The sequence below is a fragment of the Oryzias latipes genome, chromosome 2 (genome assembly GCF_002234675.1).
Source record: "Oryzias latipes chromosome 2, ASM223467v1".
Classification (NCBI taxonomy): Eukaryota; Metazoa; Chordata; class Actinopteri; order Beloniformes; family Adrianichthyidae; genus Oryzias; species Oryzias latipes.
The window spans coordinates 5,602,562-5,626,473 of record NC_019860.2 but is presented as its reverse complement, the minus strand read 5'-3'; the positions used below and the strand labels follow the sequence as shown (position 1 = coordinate 5,626,473).

Here is a 23,912-nt window from a genome sequence, read left to right as displayed (position 1 = left end):
TAGCCTGCGTTGGGCCTTGGGGGGGGCTACTTGGCAGTGGTCCCCCTCCCATGGTTGCCGTATGGAGTGGGCCCCCCCCCTCTCGGTTTTATTTGCACCTTAGACATGTAGGGCCCTTGGTAGGGGGGTGCTTGGACATCACTGCCAGCAAGCAGTAGATGTCCTCCTGGCACCCTACCCGCCAATTTTAACTGCACCTTAGACATTTAGGGCCCCTTGGTGTGGAGGGTGAGCGGACATAACTGTGAGTAATCAGGAGATGTCTCCTCAGTGCCTTACCCGCCAATTTTAAATGCACTCCCTTAGTGCACACACCATTTACTCCTCAAAATATACATTCAAACATAAACACCCACACACGCACACACACACCCTCACTAACACACATGCACACAGTCATGTCGCAAGGAAGGCGGGACCTCGGACCATCTGTCTCCTGCCCCGTCCCAGGTGGGGCGTGCGGGGCCCTTGGCGGCGGTGGCCGTGTCCCCTGGGTGCCGGTTTCCGGGGCCCGGCGGTGCTTTCCCAACGCCGGGCCCTTGGCGGCGGTGGCCGTGTCCCCTGGGTGCCGGTTTCCGGGGCCCGGCGGTGCTTTCCCAACGCGGGGAGGGGGATCCCTGAGCTTTCTGGCAAGCCCGGAGACCGGGGATCATATTACACCTGGGCCGGGGGTGTCTGTTTCCCTGCAGGGTGGGTTCTGGTCCTTGCCACCGGGTGCCGGGCCTTGCCAATTTCCATCTGTGGCCGAGCCTGGTCGGGCCATGTCTACAGCAACCCTTGTGGGCCCCACTTCTCTCTGGGGTGCCCCTCTCCTGGGTGGGGGCGGCTGGAACCCTGTCTTATGCCTTTCTGGACCGTCTGTGGCCCTGGTGGGTGGCTGGTCCTGGCTCTTACCTGGGGTTGGGGCGGGGGGATGCCCGGAACTCCTGGGTGGTGATGGGGTGCTCGTCTTGGGCTGTGGGGGCCCTGCGTTAGGCTCTTCCGGCGTGGCGGGGGGCTGCTCTCCTGGTTGGGCTGGGGCGGCGCTCTCTTTCCCCCCATGCCTCCCTGCTCTCTGGCTCTGGGGGCATTGCGGCGGTCCTGCTGGCCCTGGCCTGGGTGGCGGGCGTGGGCAACCGGGGGCGGTTGTTCTCTGCCTGCTTGCTGCTGTGTGGCGTTGGGGGCTTCTTGCTGCCGCGGCTGCTGCGGTGGGGGTCTGGGTGTGGGCGTGGCTGGTTGCTCCCCCTCCTGCTTTCCACATTCCATCATCCATTTTAGAAGAACATAAACACTCAACTGAGCACAGGGGTCAGCTCACCTTTGCACTGAATGAATGAAATATCTCACACTAGTTGGCTTGTAGGCATAAGTGTGCATGTGTGAACACTATCTGTATTGTGTACATGTTGACATTTTTGCAGCTAACAGGTGTGTTTATAACATTTGAGTGTGTGTGTGGACAGGCCCCGCCCCTTTGCGACTTGTATTTTATCTGTACCTTACTGTAATGATAAACATCCAGTAGCTTGTTGCTTTATGATGCTTCATGGTTTTACCCCCTCCCCTCCCTCCTATGATCACCCTCCTATCCCCCTCTTTCTAACATCCCTCTCTCTTCTTCCCTTCTTTCCTTTTCCGTCCGGTCCAACACAAAAGAATTTCAAAAATAATTAAAATGAATAAAGTCTGGCCTCGATTACAAAAGGGGTTCATTCAGACATACCTCTGGTTTGTCGGAAAATTTATAACCCCTGTTGTAAAAGTAAAATATGTCCAACACAAGAGGCCCTCAGCTCTCATCTGTCTGCCCAACTGTTGGACAGGACAAGTAAAAAAAAAAAGAGAATTGAAGATCCCAGGGTCCCCAAATCCAGGCCTCGAGGGCCGGTGTCTTACATGTTTTCCAACCATCCTGCCTGCCATTGAAGCTCCTTATTGATCATGGAGCAAACAAGGCAGGGTTTCTGGAAAACGAGCAGGACACCGGCTTGGATCTGGGGGCCCTGACAGTTGTGGTCATGACGAATCTTAAGACTAAGAAAAACTGCATTAAAGAGTTTTATAATAAGTTAAAGATCTTTAACAGCCACAAAACAGATAAAACTATTCAGTGATGGGAAGATGATGAGCAAAGACACTATGATGAATCCTGTTGGAAAGACTGTATACAATCTATACACTCATTATATATAAGCAATAGATATAAAGAAAGTATGAAGGTAAATATGTTCCAAAACAGACGCACTTGTAGATTTGATGTGAGAACTTGCACACCCAAAATCTGCATCTGTATGTAAAAATCCTCTGCTGTAAAGTTAGACAAACTCAATCACAACTGAAAAAATCCCATTTGCATGTGTTTATTTAGAGTTACAACATCAAATCTGTGATTCCAACTGCTAAATTGTGCTTCTGCGTGTTCACCAATCTGCTGGTGCAAATCACAAGTGTGCCACAACTGCGCTCTGACTTCTGACACATTCCTTGCGAGAAACTTGTGTCACAGCTGATCTGTGTCCGATAATGGAACTGGGAGGGGGTAAGAGGAGGGGGTAGTCAACCAATCAAAGTGCAGCACTCAGAAGACTTGATAAAGTTAGAAAGATATTCACAGATTCGGATTTCCTGTTTCAGTAACTATTCTGATAAACTTTCAAATGTGACAAAGTTGCTCAATCATTTTGTATAAACACAGAGAGTGAACTACAAATGCATTTCTAAAGAAAAAAGTGAGTTTGTTCCTGCATTTTAATGAGAAATGAGAAATGATCTCACCAGATTGGGCGGTTTTCTGCACGCACGCACGCACGCACGCACACACACACACACACACACACATTGTAAGCACTTTGAGTGACTTGAAAAGCGCAGATAAATCCAATCCATTATTATTAAAATTTACAAACATACATACACCCACATATACATGTGTGTGTGTGTGTGTGGGTGCTGTTGCAGATCAGAATCTGGACATTTCTACTCACTGTGGGTCAACACAACTTTGTTATCATATTGATCTGAACACAATTGAAACATGTAGTCTGACCTCAGAGTCTGCAGTCTGCAATCTGGACTCTCCAGAAAACCACACAGAGGAAGAAATCCTGAATCCTGCAGGTTCTGGTTCCAGCTCAGGTCCAGTTCTCTCAGATTAGACGGGTTTTTCTTCAGAGCTGAGACCAGAACTTCACAGCTGATCTTTGACAAACTGCAATCTATCAACCTGCAATCAGACAGAAAAGTGTGTTCAGGAGCAGTGATGCAGCTGGAGGTCCAGGAACTTGGTCCATTCAGTCAGGTGGGACCCGCCCTGATGACAGACTGACAGATGACATTTTCACTGTTCAGCAATTTATCCTAGATTTGGACCCAAAAACATGATGGTAAATTAAAATACAAAAGATTTAAAATGACTCTAAAATGAAGCCAAAACAGACAAGTAATTAAAAAAGAAAGTTATCATCATAAATTTTTAATGCCTAAATACATTTTCTAAAATGCAGATTGAACTCACAGTTTGAAAATGAATTTTCGTTTGAATTATGAAATCAAAAAAACAATCATTTTAAGATCCAATTGATTTTTCTTTAAAGCTATTGTTTAAAAAATGTCAGATCAAATTGTATTTCTTCATCTTGAATCCTGAATTAAAAAATGTATTTTTTAAATGGCATCATCTGTCACGGTGACTCCGGCTGCTGCCTCCCCCTCCCTGCTCTCTCATTGAAACCAGCTGGCCTTCATCACCTCATCATCTGGCAGATCATTCTTAAGGAGATCCACCCCAGCATACTACGCCAGTCCGTTGTACGCTCTCCGGTGCTTACGCCTGGTCCTAAATCTAAGTAACCTCGCTCTCATTTCCAAGCCTTGTACTTACCCGCTCCTGTTTTACGCCTTCAGGTCATTACCCCTCTTGTCACGCTGGTTCCTCGCTCTGCTCCGGTTAAGCTGTCCTCTGCACTCCACCTCACCTCAAGCTGGTCCAGCCGTCCTCTGCGTTCACCTCGTCTCAAGCTGGTCTCGCCGTCCTCTGCGTTCAGCCTCACCTCAAGTTGGTCTTGTCCTCGCCTCGTGCTGCTTTGGATTTCCCACAGACCCTGAACCTGATTCTTCTGTCTTGGATTGCCTCTATTATTAAACATTCTAATCCTACCTCGGCTCTTGAGTTTCTTCCGGGTTACAGCATCTGGGTCTGCCTAGTCATCGGACCATGACATCATCATGCAAAGTGTATTTTTCATTAACAATTGAAGATCACCCAATAATGATTGAATAAAAACTTCCTTAGGAAACACTTAATCCCATTTTAAATGGTCTCACACAACAGTAAGAGAAAGTTTAAACCCCCTGCAGATACTTTACAGAGTCTAATAACGTATTACAGTGATCCCTCGCTATAATACGGTTTATCACGGATTTGCATTGTGTTCTGCATTCTGATTGGCTAAAAAGTCACTCTGCTTCTTCTCTACCTGTGCGTCAATAACGTTGCAGTTTAATATGTACACGTACATCAGCTTCCCCAATTTACAACACGTTCGTGCAAATTCTCTTGCAATTTCGAGTTTCTCTAAAACTCATAGAAAAAGAGCGACAACTGCCTATCACTATGTTCTTCTCCCGAACAAACACAGCTGCACCGCGGGCTTCAGAAGAAAACATTGCAGAGCGGAGTCAGGATGCAGCGGCTCAAGAGCAGTGAAATACACCTGAGTCGCTTTTTTTCCTACTGTACTTTGTATTTTTTCATAATCATTTTAAATTTTCTCCCAATTTAATCCAATCACTAGGGTCGCGGTGGGCGGGGCTAATCTCCGCAATTTGGAGCCTTCTGTTCACATTGATGATTAAAATTATTATTTGACAGTACAGTACAGAAGTTATTTGTTGAAAAAGTGTTTCTAAAATACTTTTATTTGTGAAACAAATGCTTGAGCCTGTAAAATGGTTTGTTCTTTCTTTTCAATGTATAATACAGTTTTTAATTGTATAATACTTGTTAAAAAAATAGAGGTTTCTACTTCACAGATTTTGCCTATCACGGGTTCTTTTTGGAATGTAACCCCCGCGAAAAACAAGGATTTACTGTATTACCCTAAGAAAAGGGACTTTTCTCTTTGCTGGTCTTGTTTGACCTCAGTGAAGCTTTTGACACTATTGACTACAGCCTTTTACTCCAAAGATTAGAGCTTAAAATAGGGGATCAGACGATCTACCCTCCAGTGGTTTGAATTCTATTTGTTTAATTCATACCAGTGTGTTAATGCAAACGGACAGTCCTCTCATTGCAAGTTAGCTACAGAGACTCAGGGCTCAATCTAGGACCGATCCTGTTTACCCTATATATGCTCCCTTAGGAAACATAATCAGGAAACACAGCATTCATTTCCATTGTTATGCTGACGATACGCAGTTGTATTTTTCCATTTAACCTGACCAGAATGACAATATAGAGAAACTGAATGACTGCAACAGAGACATCAAGACCTGGATGACAACTAATTCCCTCTTCCTGAACCCAGAAAAAACAGAGGTCATTATACTAGGTCCTAAAAACCTCAGAGATGCTCTATCTGCTCAGATAGTCTCCCTGGATGGGGTAAGTAAAGCCTCCAATTCTATAGTTAGAAGGCTAAAGGTTTTATTTGACTAAGATTTATCATTTAAGGCTCACATATCACAGGCTTGGCGCAATATAGCTAAGATCAGTAATATACTTTCTAAGAGTGATGCTGAAAAACTCATCCATGCATTTGTTACGTCGAGGTTGGATTACTGTAACTCTTTGTTAGCAGCGTGTCCTAAGAGTTCCTTAAGAAGTCTCCAGCTTGTTCAGAACGCAGCAGCTAGATTGTTAGCAGGAATTAGCAGAAGAGATCACATCACTCCTGTGTTAGTTTCACTTCACTGGATCCCAGTTGAGTCCAGAATCAAGATTAAAATCCTCCTGCTTACATATAAGGCCTTACATGGTATGGCCCCATCCTATATCATAGTGCTTTACCTCCCACAAAATGCAGGACTGCTTGTGGTTCTCATAATTTATAAAAGCACAGCTGGAGGTAGAGGCTTTAGTCATCAAGCCCCTGTCTTATGGAATAAGCTCAGAGCTCATGTAAGAGAGGCCGACTCAGTTTCTACATAAAGGTAGAGTTAAACCTTGTTGACCTTTTCACTGTACATCCTCCTATCAGTGAGAAAATGCTCGACAGTTTTGTCTTGATTGACGCTGCAACGCTACGACAAGTGATGTCCCAAATGAAAACAAAAATGTGTTCTCTTGATCCCATCCCCACCTTACTTTTTAAGTCAGTTTTCACATCATTGGTGTTCCGTTTCCGGGTTACACAGCAGGACGCGTGGCGTGCCTGCTGTGTAACCCGGAACCTTGAATATCATCAAAAAGACTCTTGATGATATTCAAGCTACGCTAAAATCCTTTATGGACCAAGTGTCCGCTAAGCTAACGCCACTTTGGGAAATGATGGAAGAGTGCCGAAGATTTCGGGCTCAAAACGAGCAGAGAGAAAACCGGGTCGAGATTCTGGAGAAAAGACTGGACGATGTGGAACAGCAAGTAAGGATGAATAATGTCATTCTCACTGGAGTACCAATCAAGCCTTGAGCGAAGCTGAATGCAGCAGGAGCTAGCACTGCTAATGCTAGCGCTAGCGTAGCTAGCAGTGCTAATATGGAGATCGGAGCAGAGTATCTGGAACTGCAAATACATTCATTTCTCACATCTAAAGGGATTTCCCCGGATCTCAATACCATCGAGACCTGCCACCTGCTCCCCGGGAGAAAGGAGACGGATAAACCAGCGATCCTCATCAGGTTTGTGAATTACAAACACAAGCTAGCTTTGATGACCCAAAGGAAACACCTGAAAGGATCGGCTGCTTATCTGAACGACCATCTGACCAGAAGGAATGCTGAAATCTCCAAACATGCACGGCTTCTCAGGAAGCGTAAGCAGATTGAGAACACTTGGGTTAAAGGCTACAGGATTTACGTCAAACCACTCGGTCCACCGGACCGGTCCAAGGTTCTGGTTGTGAGCACCATGAAAGAGTTTGAAAAGTGTTTGATCACGGTCGTCTGAAACAACATGCAGTAATAAATCAAAGAGCCAAATAATTTCAAGAAATATGACACCTGGATTCAACACTTTCTCCATACGTCCAACGTCACCTGAATGACAACAGAGCTCTGACATGCAGACAACTTGACCTCAACTTTCACCGCAGCTGATATCAGCTGAAGAAGGATATGGACCTGAATCTAATGTCTGCAGACATAACATGGAAGAGAACTATTAACTGTTTTGAACCCAGAAGATCAGCTGTTGTTCAGCAGAAGAAGAAATGCCAACCTTGGGCAATCGACAGTTTATGGACCCTTTTTATTTTCCCTTACACCATTACTTTATTATAAAAAAAGAAGAACATTTAAAAAAAAAATATTTAAAAAAAGGAAAACAAATGATTAATCACTTATTGAAAATTGTTAAATTGATTGACTTTTAATGATATTACTTCACTTGCTCCAAAAATTGATAAATTGATTCAAAAATCTTTCCTAATGTAGCATAATTTTGCACGTTTTTAACTTTTGATACTTGATGAAATTTTGCTATGAAAATTCCTGAAACAGTGTTGTGTCTACTTTACTGATATAGTATTATGTTTTATTCATATGAATGGCTTTTATAAGTAACATATTCTGCATATATTTCAGATGACTGATCTTGTAACAATTTCCTCTATCTTATTGCAGAGGAAGAGTACAATAAAGCAAAAATATATAAATTTAGTAATTTTCAGCAGGCCTTAAACATATCACCAAGCAAAATACACCCCCAACACCATATAAATATATTCACACACATTAATTCCAAGCGTCTCTGTTCAAAACTAGAGTTTGATGTAAATGAGTTCGTTTTTCAGTCTCTCAGTCCCAGCAATGCATTGCGTTTAACCCAAACAAAACAAACAGGCTCGATCTCAACGGCTTTCCGTTGTGGGTACCGGATGTTCTCGGGTTGCCGGATGTTCTCGGGTCCTTCGGGGGGTCCTTCCAATGAGTTATATCACTAGAGGAGACATCACGTGGTTCCTCATGGGAGAGGAGCACCGCCATCTTGGTGAGGTCAAGTTACAACTGCAGTGCAAATTCTTTAACTGTGGAATTATAAAAAAATTCTGGGATGAGTTCTGCTTCTGGTATTCTTCCAAAATTGCAATGCCATTTCATTTACACTCAAAAAATGTTCTATTCGGTGTGGTATCATATAGACCAGAAAATACAGTTCTTAATATCCTGATATTGCAAGGAAAGTTTTATATGCACAAAAATAAAATTTTGAAGACCAAACCACTTTTTATAACATTTAATAAAGAGCTCTGTTTTGTTCAGAAATACAAACTTCACGAGTACCCCTAACTAGTATTAGACTATTTAGATTTTTTCTATGTTCCTTTATTTTATTTTACTTATGTTTTTATTTATTTGTGTGTTATGTTCATTGTTTCTTTTTTTCCCCTCTATTCTTTATTTTCTATGTTAATATGTTATATTTGGCAATGGTGACTGATCTTCGAGGCAATATTGATTGCATTGTTATTGTTCGTTGTTAACGTTAATGTCATTGTTAATGTATGATACCGCAATTGTCAATAAAGTTTTTTTTAAAAACTTAGCGACGTTAACTCATTGGTCGAGGCAACTTACAGCCAATCAAATAGTGTGACGTCATCATTGGTCGAAGGACCCCGAAGGACCCCGAGAACATCCGGCAACTCGAGAACATCCGGTACCCACACCATGTTGATTTATAAAATAGTTATTTTTGACATAATACTTAAGTAATTCATCTTTGGCATGTGCTTTACTGATATCTTATGATTATTAATTCTGTCTGATAAAAGCTAGGAACCAGATATTGATAAATCATGTAATAAAATGGTTATAGTATAACGGGGTGGGATTATACAAGTTCGCTTCCTTCCACTCCCTTTCAAGCAATATTTATTAATATGTCTAATTATCCTAAGTTTGATTTGTTACTGTATGAATGTATAACTGATGATTATATTGCTTTTGTGTATTATTTCTACTTAATCACTTGAAATAAACCATTTCAAAAAAAAAAAAGAGTTACTAAACATTTTGAACTGCGCTCTTTAGACTGGAGTCTTCCCTGCATCCCTAAAGACTGCTTTGGTGAGACTCATTCTGAAGAAGAGTGGTTTAGATGTGTCCAATTTAAATAATTACCGGCCGTTATCCAACCTGTTATTTTTAAGTAAAATTTTAGAAAAGCTTATTTTTACTCAGTTGAATGATTTTATAAATCAAATTAATATTTTAGGGAAGTTTGAGTCTGGTTTTAGATCTCATCACTCAACAGAGATGGCACTTATCAGGGTCTTAAATGATCTCAGGGGGGTATTCCAGAAAGCAGGTTATGCTAGATCTCACGGTAAGTTTGAGGCTAAGGAAGTTGATAACCTCAGTTTTCGGTTCCAGAAATGGAGGTATGTTTCAGGGTAGGTCATGTAGCCATGGCAACTCATGCTCTGAACATAACCTGGTCTGGAGCAGGTTTAGTTGAAGGTTAGTTTGTTTACAGAGAGGTGAAGCAGCATAGCGTGTCCATTTGAAGATGATTTAGTGGATGAAGAAGCTCAGATAATACTTTTTCCATCATGAGAGGGTGATAAGACCACATATGGATGCTGTAAAAAAAACTTTTTTACTTTGATCTAACTTAGTTATTTGTTTCAGTTAAAATAAATCATTTTTTTGTAAGTCGGTTTAAATTTACACGTAGTTTTTAGACAGTTATTTTACTTTCATTCAAAGTAATTAAATTAAGAAGGTGTAACTTTGGTGCTGCTGTTAGAGCGGCACCGCAAAGGATTGTGGGATATCATTCCCTTTGCCTGTCTGGACGGATTTGGGTTTAAGTGTGGGTTTTTGACCAAATGTGTTTAGTTGTTTAGCTGTTTTACTGTGTTTTGCCATGCTTTGCCGAGTTATTTTGCCGTACTGAGCTGACGTCTCTGCACCATGAGTGAGAGTGAAGGAGAGGATGATGAGTTCATATAGCGCCCCTACAGCTAAACATGGTAAAGACGATCATGGTAAATTCTTTGACGAATTTTTGCACTCCGTGCATTATTCCCCCCGTCTTTTTTATTGTTATAAAAGTGAGTATATCTGCCGGCTCAAACTTAGGCATTTGAGAGTTCAAGAAATATGCTCACTCTCGGCATCAAACCCCTCACATGCAATTGGATTACAACTTCCTCACAAACCGAACACAAACTGTGAGACTTGGCCCCCACCACTCCTCCACCCGCACACTGAACATGGGGGCCCCACAGGGCTGTGTGCTAAGCCCCCTGCTGTACTGCCTCTACACTTACGACTGCAGTCCGGCCCACAACAACAACTGCATCATCAAGTTTGCCGACGACACCACGGTGGTCGGACTCATTCCCAGGGGGGAGGAGTCTGCCTACAGAGAGGAGGTCCTGAAGTTGACAACCTGGTCCTCAGAGAACAACCTCACCCTGAACACCAACAAAACCAGGGAGATCATAGTCGACTTCAGGAAACATGGCGCGGACCCAGCCCCCCTCCTTATTAATGGAGAGCATGTGGAGAGGGTCCACACCTTCAAGTTCCTCGGCATCACCATCTCTGCAGACCTTTCCTGGACAGCCAATACCACCGCAATCATCAAGATGGCTCAGCAGCGTCTGCACTTCCTGAGGGTCCTCAGGAAGAACAAAATTAACACCAACCTGCTGCTGACCTTCTACCAGTCATCCATCCAGAGCCTGCTCACATACTGCATAACTGTCTGGTCTGGCAGCTGCACGGCCGCGGATAAAAAGAGACTGCAGAGAGTTGTAGATACAGCTCAGAAAATCATTGGGTGCCCTATCCCCACCCTGACGGACATCTACTCCGCGCGCTGTCTCACTAGGGCTCAGAACATCATTAAGGACAGTTCACACCCCGGCTCAGACCTGTTCAACCTGATGCCCTCCGGGAGGCGCTACAAAGGCATCAGAAGCAAAACGAACAGACTAAAAAACAGCTTCTTTCCAAAGGCAATAACAATCCTCAATTCCCAAATGCACAGATAAGAACAAAAAAAAAAAAAAAAAACATTCCTGTTTACTCCAACTATCTACCTCATTGCCACCTCTGCACTTTGACATGTCTAAGCACAGTTTTTTCATACGCAATTTTTGCACAGTTATCTCGGCACTCTTCAGCACAGTTTACAGCTCATATTGCACAATGTATATACTGTTTGTTTGCTTGTTTGATTTTATTATATTACGATGTTTTCTTACTACTTTTCCCTTCCTTACTGTTCCTGCACTGATGGTGATGCTTAAATCTCATTGTACTATGCACAATGACAATAAAGCCATTGTATTCTATTCTATAATTAATTAAGATGGAAAAAAATATTAATTGAATTGGAGTAATATGACATTTAGTTAGATAAATACGTAAATTTGAGTTGTATAAACAATTATTGAGTTTTATAGATGTAAGAAATTAGGTTGAATAAATTTAACTCAATTTTTTGTTACTAATAGAAGTAATTCATTTAAGTTGGCAAAATTGGATAAGTTATATATGTATGTGCGTCACAAGGAAAATGGAAATAAGATCAGAAACTCGTGTGTTTACTTGGTCTGTTCTTTTTCTACACGCAGAAACTCTTTCTTTTGCTGATGATGCAGCCGTGTTACTTTTTTGATGGACGTGTAATCTTCATACGCCGTCATTAAAATCTCAGACTCCATCTCACTGAAGTACAGCGTTTTCTTTTTTTTCACCACGCGTTTCCATGGTGACTCCAGAAATCGGCGATCCATTGATAATGTCTTTATGTACCTGCCGTGCACGCCCATTAACCCAGGGTTACCAAGTCGAGCGTAATTACGCCAACTCATATCCGGTCTTTTGGAACTGACATACCCCGAATAAGGGAGTTCAGGCGGATTTCAGCCAGAGTCCCCAGGTCCAATGCGGACATGAAGAAAGTATCTGTACTAGTTTTACTGGTTCAGCCTTTGACACAGTTGACCATTCAAGCCTTTTAAACAGACTTCATGACATGGTTGGAATTACTGGGACAGCTTTCAGTTGGTTTAAATCTTACCTCACAAACAGAGATTTTATTATTAATCTAAATGATTTTTCATTGCAAAGGTATAAACTGACATGTGGGGTGCCCCAAGGCTCCATCCTGGGTCCCACACTTTTTAATCTCTACATGTTGCCGCTTGGTGATGTCATCAGGAGACACGGCATTAACTTTCATAGCTTTCATAGCTGATGACACTCAACTGTATGCTGCTGTGTCTCCTGACGACACTGGACCCGTGGACAGTCTTTTAAATTGTATTTTAGACATTAAAATGTGGATTGGAGAGAACTTTTTGCAGCTCAATCAGGACAAGACTGAAGTCTTGGTAATCGGTTCTGAGGCTGAGAGAGATAGGGTCCAATCTTATCTGTCAACCAATTCTATGACTCCACGTGACACAGTAAAGAACCTCGGTGTGATTTTAGATGCAGATCTTAGCTTTGACCAACATGTGAATCAACTAACTAAATCTGCATTTTACCATCTAAGGAATATCGCCCGAGTGAGACCCTTTCTCTCTAGAGCCAGTGCTGAAATCTTAATCCATGTTATCAAGGATAGATTATTGTAATGCTCTCCTTTCTGGTGTAAAGAAATCCACTATCAACCGCTAGCAGCTAGTCCAGAACTCTGCTGCACGCCTTTTAACGAGAACCAGGAAGAGGGAGCACATTACACCAATCTTAAAATCTATGCACTGGCTCCCCGTCAGCTTCAGGATTGATTTTAAGATTCTTTTAATAGTTTTTAAGAGTGTCCATGGTCTTAGTCCTTCTTTTATATCAGACTTGCTTTTAACTGATGAACCTCCCAGAGCCCTTAGGTCCTCAGGTGCAGGCCTGCTGAAGGTCCCCAGGGTCAGGACAAAAAAACACGGCGAGGCTTCATTTAGATACTATGGGCCTCGTCTGTGGAACAGCCTACCTGAGGATGTGAGGGCCTCATCTACTGTGAAGGTTTTTAAAAAGAAACTAAAGACACACCTTTTTAAATTAGCTTTTAACCCCTGTTGTTAAAGTAAAATATGTCCAACACAATAAATAAAACTAATTTGAATTTGAATTTAAAACATTCTTCTTTAGACAGGTTTATTACTCCCACCTTCCTTAAAAACTGCTGTCATCCATCCTACTCTTAAGAAGCCCTCGCTGGACGCAGAACTGCTTGCCAACTACAGGCCTATTTCCAACATCCCTTTTCTGTCAGAGATACTGGAGAAAATAGTCGCTTCACAGCTGCAAAACCATCAACAGCAAAACAATCATTTAAAAAAGTTCCAGTCAGGTTTTCGATCAGCCCATAGCATGGAAACTGCTCTGCTTAGGGTGACAAATGATCTGCTGATGGCAGCTGATTCAGGATCACCATCCCCGCTTGTTCTTCTGGACCTAACAGCAGCTGTTGATACAGTGGACAACACCACAGTAACTCCACTACTTGCAATGTGTTGTACAGCTTTTCTTGTTCATGGATTTCTACTAGACTCTATGATAGCTGTTATATTAGTACCAGTGTTAAAAAACAAAGTTGGAAAGATTGGTTGCACTGAAAACTACAGACCAATAGCTCTGGCTAGTATACTATCTAAACTCTTTGAGATAATCCTGCTACATTATAAGGGAGACCACTGCAAAATACAGAGCATAAGGGAACCCCTTATCCCCTGCTGTGGATGCATCTTTTTTATTTTTATTTTATTACACTGTATTTATCCCACGAAGGGAAATTCTTTCTCCGCATTTGACCCATCCCCCTGGGGAGCGGTGAGCTGCAGCCGAACTTGCCTAAGGACCCTCACTGGGTGATGTTCATTGCTCGCCATTGATATGGTAATTGCCCAAGTAACATTGCTCATTCCCCTCCGGGAATCCTGCATGGTACCTTCCCACCTTACCAACCGAGCTACCCAGCCGCATCGACGAGGTCTGCTGTATCTGCTGCTCCCAAAGTCCCAATTCTGATCCCAGAAATCTTTAATGATCTTCTTAAACTTTTTGGTTTTTCATGATCTAAGTGTCTTCCTTTAGCCAGTAGCTCCGCCCCCATCTTTGAACATATACTAACTGCAGAGGTTCTTCACTCCAGCCCAGAAAAGATTCAGTATCTGTTCAAGCAACAGGACTAAGAAAGCAGAAGTGAACCTAAAGTCTATGTGAAATGAAAGACCTGGTTGTGATCTAGGCTCGGTTCTGAATAATCACCAGAACAAGGTCTGTGGGAAAGACCTGTCAGTCTGCTGCAGTTTGACCTCCTCATATCTCTTCATAAGGAGCTGCTGCTCTGTGGGTCAGAAATCTGCTGCAACTGTTGGTCCATTGAAATCTGCAGTTCTGGGATTGATTCATGTTTTCTTTCAAAGAACACAGAACATGAATTTCTCCCAGATGTGAACACCTGGATGGACTTGCGTTCTTCTGTATAGTCCGGTGTTAAGAAACAGAATAATATTTGTAACCATCAGATTAAAAAAATAAAACAGGATTTTTTAATCAAACAGAATGTTGTTATCTTTTCACTTCTATGCAACAGTCCTCTGTCGTTTCCTCTGCACTGATGTCTATCTGACACTTTCTCATAAAACAGAGAGAAACAGGCAGAACTTGTTGTAGAGAATCAACATTTGAATGAAACCTGACCTGAGAGTCTCCAGTTTACAGTCTGGACTCTCCAGTCCAGCAGACAGCAGCTTCACTCCTGAATCCTGCAGGTTGTTGTTACTCAGGTCCAGAACTCTGAGTCTGGAGGACTGAGAGCTGAGAACTGAGGACAGAGCTGCACAGCTTCTCTCTGACAGGAAACATCTTCTCAGTCTGAAGAAAACAAAGACAGACAGCAGTTATTGAATATTTCATGTTTCCACTCAGATTCATTTGTTCACTGAAGGTGATTTTCCTGAGAGTTCTTACAGAACTTTGTTGGAGGCTTTGATCACTGGCAGCAGCCTCAGAAGAGCCTCCTCTGAACGAGAATATTTCTGCAGGTTAAACTCTTCCAGATCTTCTGATGACAGTAAGATGAAGACCAGAGCAGACCACTGAGCAGGAGACAGTTTATCTGTGGAGAGACGTCCGGACCTCAGGAACTGTTGGATCTCCTCCACTAGAGAACCATCATTCAGTTCATTCAGACAGTGGAACAGGTTGATGCTTTTCTCTGCAGACAGATTCTCACTGATCTTCTCCTTGATGAACTGGACTGTTTCCTGATTGGTCTGTGAGCTACTTTCTGTCTGAGTCAGCAGACCTCGTAGGAGACTCTGATTGGTCTGCAGTGAAAGACCCAGGAGGAAGCGGAGGAACAAGTCCAGGTGTCCATTTGGACTCTGTAAGGCCTTCTCCACAGCAGTCTGGTAGAACTGGACTGGACTTCTCTGTTCAGGCTGAGAGATCTGTGATTGTTGTTCTTCCATGAGGTTGAGTCCAGAGGTAATGAAGGTCAGGTGGACATGAAGAGCAGCCAGAAACTCCTGAACACTCAGATGGATGAAGCAGAAGACCTTGTCCTGGTACAGGCCTCTCTCCTCTCTAAAGACCTGTGTGAACACTCCTGAGTACACTGAGGCTGCTCTGAAATCGATGCCACACTCTGTCAGGTCAGATTCATAGAAGATCAGGTTTCCTTTCTGCAGTTGCTCAAAAGCCAGTTTTCCCAGAGACTCCATCATCTTCCTGCTCTCTGGACTCCAGTGAGGATCTGTCTCAGCTCCTCCATCGTACTTGACCATCTTGACTTTGGCCTGAACCACCAGGAAGTGGATGTACATCTCAGTCAGGTTCTTGGGCAGCTCTCCTCCCTCTCTGCTCTTCAGCAGATCCACCAGAACTGTAGCAGTGATCCAGCAGAAGACTGGGATGTGGCACATGATGTGGAGGCTTCGGGATCTCTGGATGTGGGAGATGATCCTGCTGGCCTGCTCTTCATCTCTGAACCTCTTTTTGAAGTACTCCTCCTTCTGTGGATCATTGAACCCTCTGACCTCTGTCACCATGTCAACACACTCAGCAGGGATCTGATTGGCTGCTGCAGGTCGTGTGGTTATCCAGAGGTGAGCAGAGGGAAGCAGGTTCCCCCTGATGAGGTTTGTCAGCAGATCAGCCACTGAGGTGGACTTTCTAGGGTCCCTCAGGATCCGAGTCTTGTGGAAGTCCAGAGGAAGTCGACACTCATCCAGACCATCAAAGATGAAGAGGACCTGGAAGTCTTCAAAGCTGCAGATTCCTGCTTGTTTGGTTTCAGGGAAGAAGTGATGAACAAGTTCCACCAAGCTGAACTTCTCCTCTTTCAGCACATTCAGCTCTCTGAAAGTGAATGGAAATGTGAAGTGGAGGTTCTGGTGGGCTTTGCCTTCAGCCCAGTCCAGACTGAACTTCTGTGTTAAGACTGTTTTCCCGATGCCAGCCACTCCCTTAGTCATCACGGTTCTGATTGGTTCTGGTCTTCCAGCTGGGAGTTGGAAGAGCTCTTCTTGTCTGATGCTTGTTTCTGCTCTGTCTGCTTTCCTGGATGCTGCTTCAATCTGTCTGACCTCATGTTCTTCATTCAGCTCTCCTCTTCCTCCCTCTGTGATGAAGAGCTCTGTGTAGATCTCATTCAGAAGGGTTGGGTTTCCTGCTTTAGCCATCCCCTCAAACAAACACTGGAACTTCTTCTTCAGACCAGATTGGACTTTATGTTGACAAACTGCAGCAGCAGATCCTGAATGAAGTCAACAAACATTAAATCAACTGTCTGCAGCCCAAAGAATAGAAAAAATCCCTCCTCACATAATTGACTTTGATCAAACTGGATTCATCAAAGGCAGACACTCGGATGACAATGTCCGCAGACTCGTTAATATAATAGACTTTGCCACCATTAAAAACCAGGAAATGACTATACTATCGCTGGATGCTGAAAAAGCTTTTGACAGAGTAAATTGGAAGTTCCTTATTGCTGCCCTCCATAAGTTTGGTTTTGGAGAATCATTCATCAATTGGATCAAAATATTATATCACAACCCCAATGCATCAGTTAGAACTAATAAACAGACTTCCAACAGGTTTTTTCTTGGAAGAGGAACCAGACAGGGCTGCCCACTCTCTCCTTCTCTTTTTGCTATATTTATTGAGCCTCTAGCTGCAGCAATAAGACAGAATGAGAGCATTAAAGGAATTAAAACTAAACACAGCCATCATAAAATTAGTCTCTATGCAGATGACATATTACTGTTTTTAAGGAATTTACATTCTTTAAATGAAATAGCAATGATCAATAATGAATTCTCCTCCATATCAGACTATTCCATTAATTGGAATAAGTTTGTTTTATTACCACTGAACAGTGATGCGGAGCAAAGACTCACAATACCAGTCAAATCAGGAAATATCAAATATCTGGGTATCTATTTTTCCCCCAAATTATCAGAACTGGTGCAGTTAAACCACACCCCATTACTGAAAAGCATACAGGACGATCTAACACGCTGGACCAACCTGCCTCTGTCCCTTCTGGGCAAGGTAGCCACGGTAAAAATGAAAATCTTACGCAAAGTTAATTATCTCTTCTCAATGATTCCCACACAACCGCCATTAAAATGGTTCAAAACATTGGACTCATCCATATCAAGCTTTTTATGGAACAATAAACCTGCAAGAATTAGTCTAAAAACTTTAAAATCTGCAAAAAGCTGTGGAGGATTAGAATTACCTAATTCTACAAATACTTTCTTGCAAATAGATTACAATACATCTTAAAATGGTTAAAAAATAATCCAGAAACCAACTCATGGTTAGACTTGGAACAGGCGTTATGTTGAAAGATCAACCTGTCAGAGCTACCATTTATTAGCCAAACAGTTAAAAAACAGGATTGTTTCAAAAGTATTAATATAAACGCCACTTTCTCAAAATATCAAAATCATGAATTCAACCGTGCAAAATGACACCCATCTGGAACAACCCAGACATCCTTATGAACAAAAAAATGATACACTTCCCAGCTTGGCAAGCAGGGGGCGTAAAAAAACTAGAGCACAATTATTGATAAAAGATTCATAACTCCCCAGGAACTAAAAGACAAACATGGAATAAATAACTTCTTGGAATATCAGTAACTTAAATCAATTTTTACTAAAAAGTTTAAATACAGAGACAACGATTTAAAGCTACCAGATGTAGTTACCACTGTGATTAATTTTTCAAAGAATAAAACTCTCTCCAAAATATACAAATTTTTAAGTAATTTAGATAATAATATTTCACTTCCGATAACAAAATTGGACGAAGATTTGAGGATCAGCACAGATGAAAGCTTCTGGTCAGAACTTTGTCTAAACACCTTTAAACTGACAAAAAGTCCAAATCTGCAGCTAATCCATTTCAAAACTCTTCACAGAATTTATTACACTGGACAGAGGATGTTCAAGATGGGTCTCAGTAACTCAGACATTTATCAGCACTGTGATAGTAATCTACCCGACAGTTACATGCACGCACTGTGGTTCTGCACTCCTGTCCAGGCTCTCTGGCAGCAGGTATGTGCCGATCTATCAGTCTGGCTTAAGGTTTCAATCACGGCTTCACCGTCACTTTGTGTGCTTGGTGACATGAGTGCCATCAATGTAGAAGGAGGATTAGTATTTATCATTTTCATAACTCTTTTTACTGCTAAAAAAACAAAAAGAAAAACAAGAAAAATACAAGTCAACACAAAAATCTGCTGCTTGATCATAACAGAGTGGAAAAAATGTCAGCCAATAGTTCAAGTAACTGAAAGAATTCTGTCTCTCTGGTCTCCCATAGCTAACTCCATGACTTAGGGGGTGGGGGGCTGTGGTTCGGGGTGGGGGTCGGGGCCTCCGGTGCCCGGTGGGGGGCGGTGGGGACTCCGTTAGTCAGGGGGTCTGGTCCAGTGCCTGGGTGGGGCGGGCTGGGGCACTGCGCGGTCTTCTGGACTCAGGTGTGGGGTGTGGTGTGTGGGGTGTGTCCGGCTTGGCTTGGGGGGGGGTGGTCTCTTTGCCTGTGCTGGGGGGGTTGCGGGGGGTCTTGCTCGGGGGGGGGGGTCCAGTAGCGCTGGACGGGATGCCCATCTACACCTGAGGCTGGGATCAACCCTTCCCAGGCTCTGGGACGGGACGGGGCGGGGCGGGGCAATCCTCTCTGGGGGTCATCCGCTGGGACTGCAGGGTCTTGGGGGATGTGGGGTGGGCCATTTCAGGGTGGGGGGAGGGCTCACCATTGGTACAGGACCATGGAGGCTTGACGGGTCAGGGTTTCTGCTGAGGCAATCAGCGGTTGCCCCAGCCGGTCGGCTGCTTCGGACCCGTCGAGGCCTGACCAAAGCTCTACCAGGGTCGGTGCATGGGGTTGGGGGCCTGGGTTTGCTCGGGGGGGGGGGGGGTAGCACTTTCTGGCTTCTCTCTCTCTGTGTGGGATGGGTGGTGCTGGGTCTGGGGTGTCGGCGCCTCGGGGGATGGGACCCCTGGGCTGGGGGACCTGGGCCCTATGCTGGGGGGGGCTGTGGGATGGCTGTTTGACCACCTGGTGGACAGTCTACCAGCTGTCCACAATTTACCCCCTTCCTCATATAATCTTATATTAGGGTGAGGGGGTGGGGGGTTTAGCCTGCGATGCGCCTTGGGGGGGAGGAGCTACTTGGCAGTGGTCCCCCTCCCATGGTTGCCGTATGGAATGGGCCCCCCCTCACTCGGTTTTATTTGCACCTTAGACATGTAGGGCCTTTCGTAGGGGGGGTAGCTTGGGCATCACTGCCAGCAAGCAGCAGATGTCCTCCTGGCACCCTACCCGCCAATTTAACTGCACCCCCTTAATAAAATAAATATTTCCATTTATTTGAATAGGGGGACAGCGCATATTAATAAACATTTCTGTCAATATGCCAGAGTTAGCCAAAGGGCTATTTTTCATCTGCAGTCCCTGGGAAGATGTTAACCCTTGTGCTATCCTAGGCACTTTACCAATGGGAGTTGGGTCATCTGGACCCACTAGACAGTGCGTTGAACCTTTTTTCTTCAATGATTTGTGATCTTCACTGGTGTCCATGGATTACATGAAATCTTTCCACCTTTATCCACCTTTGTCATGGTAGGGAGAACACGTCAATCTAAGGGTGGGGTCATCTAAGATAGCACAAGGGTTAAAATCACCCTAAAATATCAAAGTAAAATTACATATTTACCTAACATTACATATATATATTAAACAATGCATTGAATAAAATAAGCAGTTAACCTAAAAACAAATTAGTGATAAAACAATCTAAAATCAGAAAAATGTAAGAACATACACGCACATAAAAGACAAGACAGTAGCGAGGATCAGTGAGAGGAAATGTACTCAGTGTTGACAGCTCTGATTGTCAATGAGCCATTTCTTTAATTGTGTCTTCAATAGATGATATGTGTTTTGATTTCTGATACTAACAGGTGTGAATTTCCACTCAGTAGCAGCTCAAACAGAAAAAGCAGTCTGACCAAAAACGCTTTTCCTGAAGGGAATGATACAGTCTCCTCTGACTGCACTCCGAGTTCTGCTGTGATCTGCTGTCCGGATGTTAATAAACTGGTGAAGAGGAGGGGATGATAAGCCAGGAAGGATTTTGTAAATGAGACAGAGAAATGAAAATTTGACACACACCCTTCACCCCTAAAAATATACATTCCAGTGCGCACATGCGCACACACACACACACGCACGCACGCGCGCACACACACACGAAGGTGGGACCTTGGACCATCTGTCCCCCACCCCATCCCTGGTAGGGGGTACTGGGCCCTTGGCATGTCTCCTGTGTGCTGGTTTCCTGGGCCCGGCGGCCCTCTCTCCACGCAGGGAGAGGGATCCCTGAGCCTTCTGGCAAGGCTAGAAGCCGGGGACCACACTGTGACAATGTCACATTATACTGATGTGTGCAAAACATAGTTGAGAAAATTCTTTAGACATGGTACCATCAGGAATTTATGTTTTGTATAAAAAATTTATGTATGTATTCCTGCTGTGGAAAAAAGGGGTTGCCTGTTTTTTTCATGAAAATTACTCTTTAAACAGAAAAGAATCAAAACTAAATAATTAGGGAACTTCATCGAAAGACTATATAAGGGGGTGGTGACGAGACAGCGGGGGCCAGCTGACTTCCTCGGAAGGGGTGTGGCGCGAGGATTTCCCTGTCACCTGCAGGCCGTGAATGACAGCTCCACAGGTGGATGTTTGGAGTGAATTGCCTTGCTCCTTTCTGGACCAACCGTGGACCTGGTGGGTGGCTGCCTGGAGCATGGAACGGGTCTCCCTTGGGGGGTCCTGGCTTGTACCTGGGGTTGGGGCGGGGGGATGCCCACAACTCCCGGTTGGTGATGAGGTGGTCGTCTGGGGCTGCGGGCGCCCTTCTCGGGTGGGGCCCGTCGTTGGGCCCTCCTGGCGCAGCGGGGGGGCTGCTTTCCTGGTTGGGCTAGGGCAGCACTCTCTGTCCCCCCGTGCCTCCCTGCTCTCTGGCTCTGGGGGCCTCGCGGCGGTCCTGCTGGCCCTGGCCTGGGTGGCTGATTTGGTCGCCCGGGGGGGCGGTTGTTCTCTCTTTGTGTGGCATTGGGGGGTTCTGGCTGCAGCGGCTGCTGCGGCAGGGGTCTGGGTGTGGGGATGGCTGGTCACTCTCCCTCCTTCATTTCAAATTCCACCATCCATTTTTGAATAAAATGAACACTCACCTGAGCACAGGTGTTAGCTCACCTTTGCACTAACAGTTTGTGTGATTGAATGAAATATGTCACACTGGTTGGCTGGAAGGCTTAAGTATACATGTGTGAACACTATCTGTTTTGTGTACATGTTGACATTTTTGCAGTTAACAGGTGTGTTGATAACATTTGAGTGTGTGTGTGGACACATTTGAATCTTACCGTAATGATAAACAACCAGTAAACCTGTCTGCTCTATGCTGCTTCATGGTTTTACCCCCCCCCCCCCCCCCCTCATGTTCACCCTCCCATCCCCCCCTCTCTCTAACATCCCTCTCTCTTCTTCCCCTCTTTCCTTTTCCGTCCGGTCCAACACCAAAGATTTTCAGACATGATTGAAATTAATAAAGTTTGTCCTCAATTACAAAAGGGGTTTATTCAGACATACCTTTGGTTTGTCTGAAGATGAATAAGCCCTGTTGTTAAAATAAAATATGTCCAACACAAGAGGCCCTCAGCTCTCATCTGTCTGCCCAGCTGTTGGACAGGACAAGTTAAAAAAAAACTCTCTGCAGCCCTGAATGATGAGGGTTTGAATCCCTGTGGTTCCATGTGTTCAGACATCAGTAAATCTTCATTTCTCAGCAGCTGAAACCTTCAGAGAAATCCTCTTACTGCTCTGCAGTCCATCAGCCAGCTCCTCCTGCTTCATTCTCCTCAGGAAGTTCACTGTGATCTTCATCAGTGACTCTCTGCTGCTCCTCTGCTCTTCATCTTCATCCTCCAGCTCCTCCTCATCCTCCCTGTGACTCAGAAGCTTCTGGATCTTCTTCAGCTCATTCTTGACAAAAGTGACAATGTTGTCCTCCAGCAGCTGCAACAGAATTCCAGATGAATGAGCCAATCAGAGTGAAGTCATGGAGCCAAACATCAGCTCCATGTTGGACACACTGACAGTCCACTGGTGTCCAAAGTGCAGCATGGAGACGACTGTGGACAGAATGATGGGAAAGTAGTTGTTGTTCATGTACAAACCAGAAAGATGGAGTCCAGCTGTGTTTGATGCTGCTGGACAGACGGACCACTGGGAGTCTCTGAGCTCTGCTGGTCCAGTCTGTGGAGAATCAGCAACAATCAGATCCTACTGGACCCACTGGTGTCCTGCAGACACTCAGTAGAATCTACTAGATCTATTCTGTGTTTGTGGAGAAGCTCCAACACTCACTGCTGCACACATGAAGATAGAAATGTCTGTGAGAAAGAACGTCTACATACAGCTCACCTCTCTGTACCAGAAGATGATTTAAAGTCGATAATTTGACCCTTTGACCGGTCACTCCTGAAGGAAACACAGCTGGGTTCAGATCCAGATCCAGTTCTGAGTCTCTGATGGATCCTGATAGAAAAACACTTGTTTAGGTAGAAGTGAGTTTCTTTCATGATGGTGTTTGATGAGTTCTTTTGGATTTGGATCATCTCAGATCATAAATGCATCATGAATGCTGTTGTTTTCAGAACAGCAATGATTCCAACATTCATTCTGACTCACAGATGAATCAGAGTTACAGTCAATCGGATCATTGATTCTCATTTAGACTAGAAGAAAATGAAGAATTGAATGTTTCAGTTTTTTGAGATACAAAGAAAAAAATTCCATTTACAATTTAAGAGAAGCCAACCGATGCATTGATATTTCTGTGGTTAAGTTTCACAAGATTACAGGTGTATGAAAGACTTTCATCAAAATATTTGACTAAACTGTTTCTTTTCTGATCCAAACACTTATTCAAATCAGAGAACAATCAAATACCATCTAAACACAACACATTTTGTCCACTAGAAACTGCTTCTTACTGTGAGTCTGAAGGTCTTGGCTTTAGGCTTCTGAAGTCTGGAGGACGACCTTTGGACCAGTCACTCTTCATGGAGCCACAGCTGGAGGCTGCAGACTGGACTCTCTGTGTGACCTGTTGACGTCTGCAAACACCAAACCATCAGAGTGTTGGAGGATCTGCTTCTTCATGAACAGCTGATGGACTTTGACATGAACACAGACTGAGCTGTTTAGTCTGGAATAACATGACA

General features: G+C 43.9%; 4 protein-coding genes across 8 annotated transcripts in view; 1 reads left to right on the top strand and 3 right to left on the bottom strand.

Annotated features, from left to right (window-relative positions):
- Positions 1–23,912, top strand: part of LOC101172629 (zinc finger protein 436-like) — a 1,005,429-nt gene that overhangs the window by 337,139 nt on the left and 644,378 nt on the right. The gene's annotated exons all lie outside the window — the stretch shown is intronic.
- The window catches only part of LOC110016657 (zinc finger protein 502-like), a 970,715-nt gene that overhangs the window by 392,947 nt on the left and 553,856 nt on the right, over positions 1–23,912 (bottom strand). The window lies entirely within an intron of this gene.
- LOC105355262 (NACHT, LRR and PYD domains-containing protein 12) overlaps positions 1–23,912 on the bottom strand; it is a 517,064-nt gene that overhangs the window by 491,817 nt on the left and 1,335 nt on the right. The window lies entirely within an intron of this gene.
- Positions 1–23,912, bottom strand: part of LOC110013539 (NACHT, LRR and PYD domains-containing protein 3-like) — a 28,599-nt gene that overhangs the window by 3,968 nt on the left and 719 nt on the right. For 2 of the 3 annotated variants that reach the window (XM_023961996.1, XM_023962000.1), the window contains exons 3-9: positions 23,682–23,804; positions 23,110–23,223; positions 22,863–22,941; positions 22,503–22,701; positions 15,070–16,858; positions 14,800–14,973; positions 3,026–3,202 (exon numbers count right to left, since the gene is read on the bottom strand). In XM_023961996.1, the coding sequence (XP_023817764.1) occupies positions 3,026–3,202; positions 14,800–14,973; positions 15,070–16,858; positions 22,503–22,701; positions 22,863–22,941; positions 23,110–23,223; positions 23,682–23,804 (2,655 nt within the window). Of the gene's footprint in view, positions 1–3,025; positions 3,203–10,330; positions 10,337–10,789; positions 10,794–14,799; positions 14,974–15,069; positions 16,859–22,502; positions 22,702–22,862; positions 22,942–23,109; positions 23,224–23,681; positions 23,805–23,912 lie in introns of all 3 variants that reach the window. The other variant, XM_023961999.1, reaches the window with a different exon arrangement.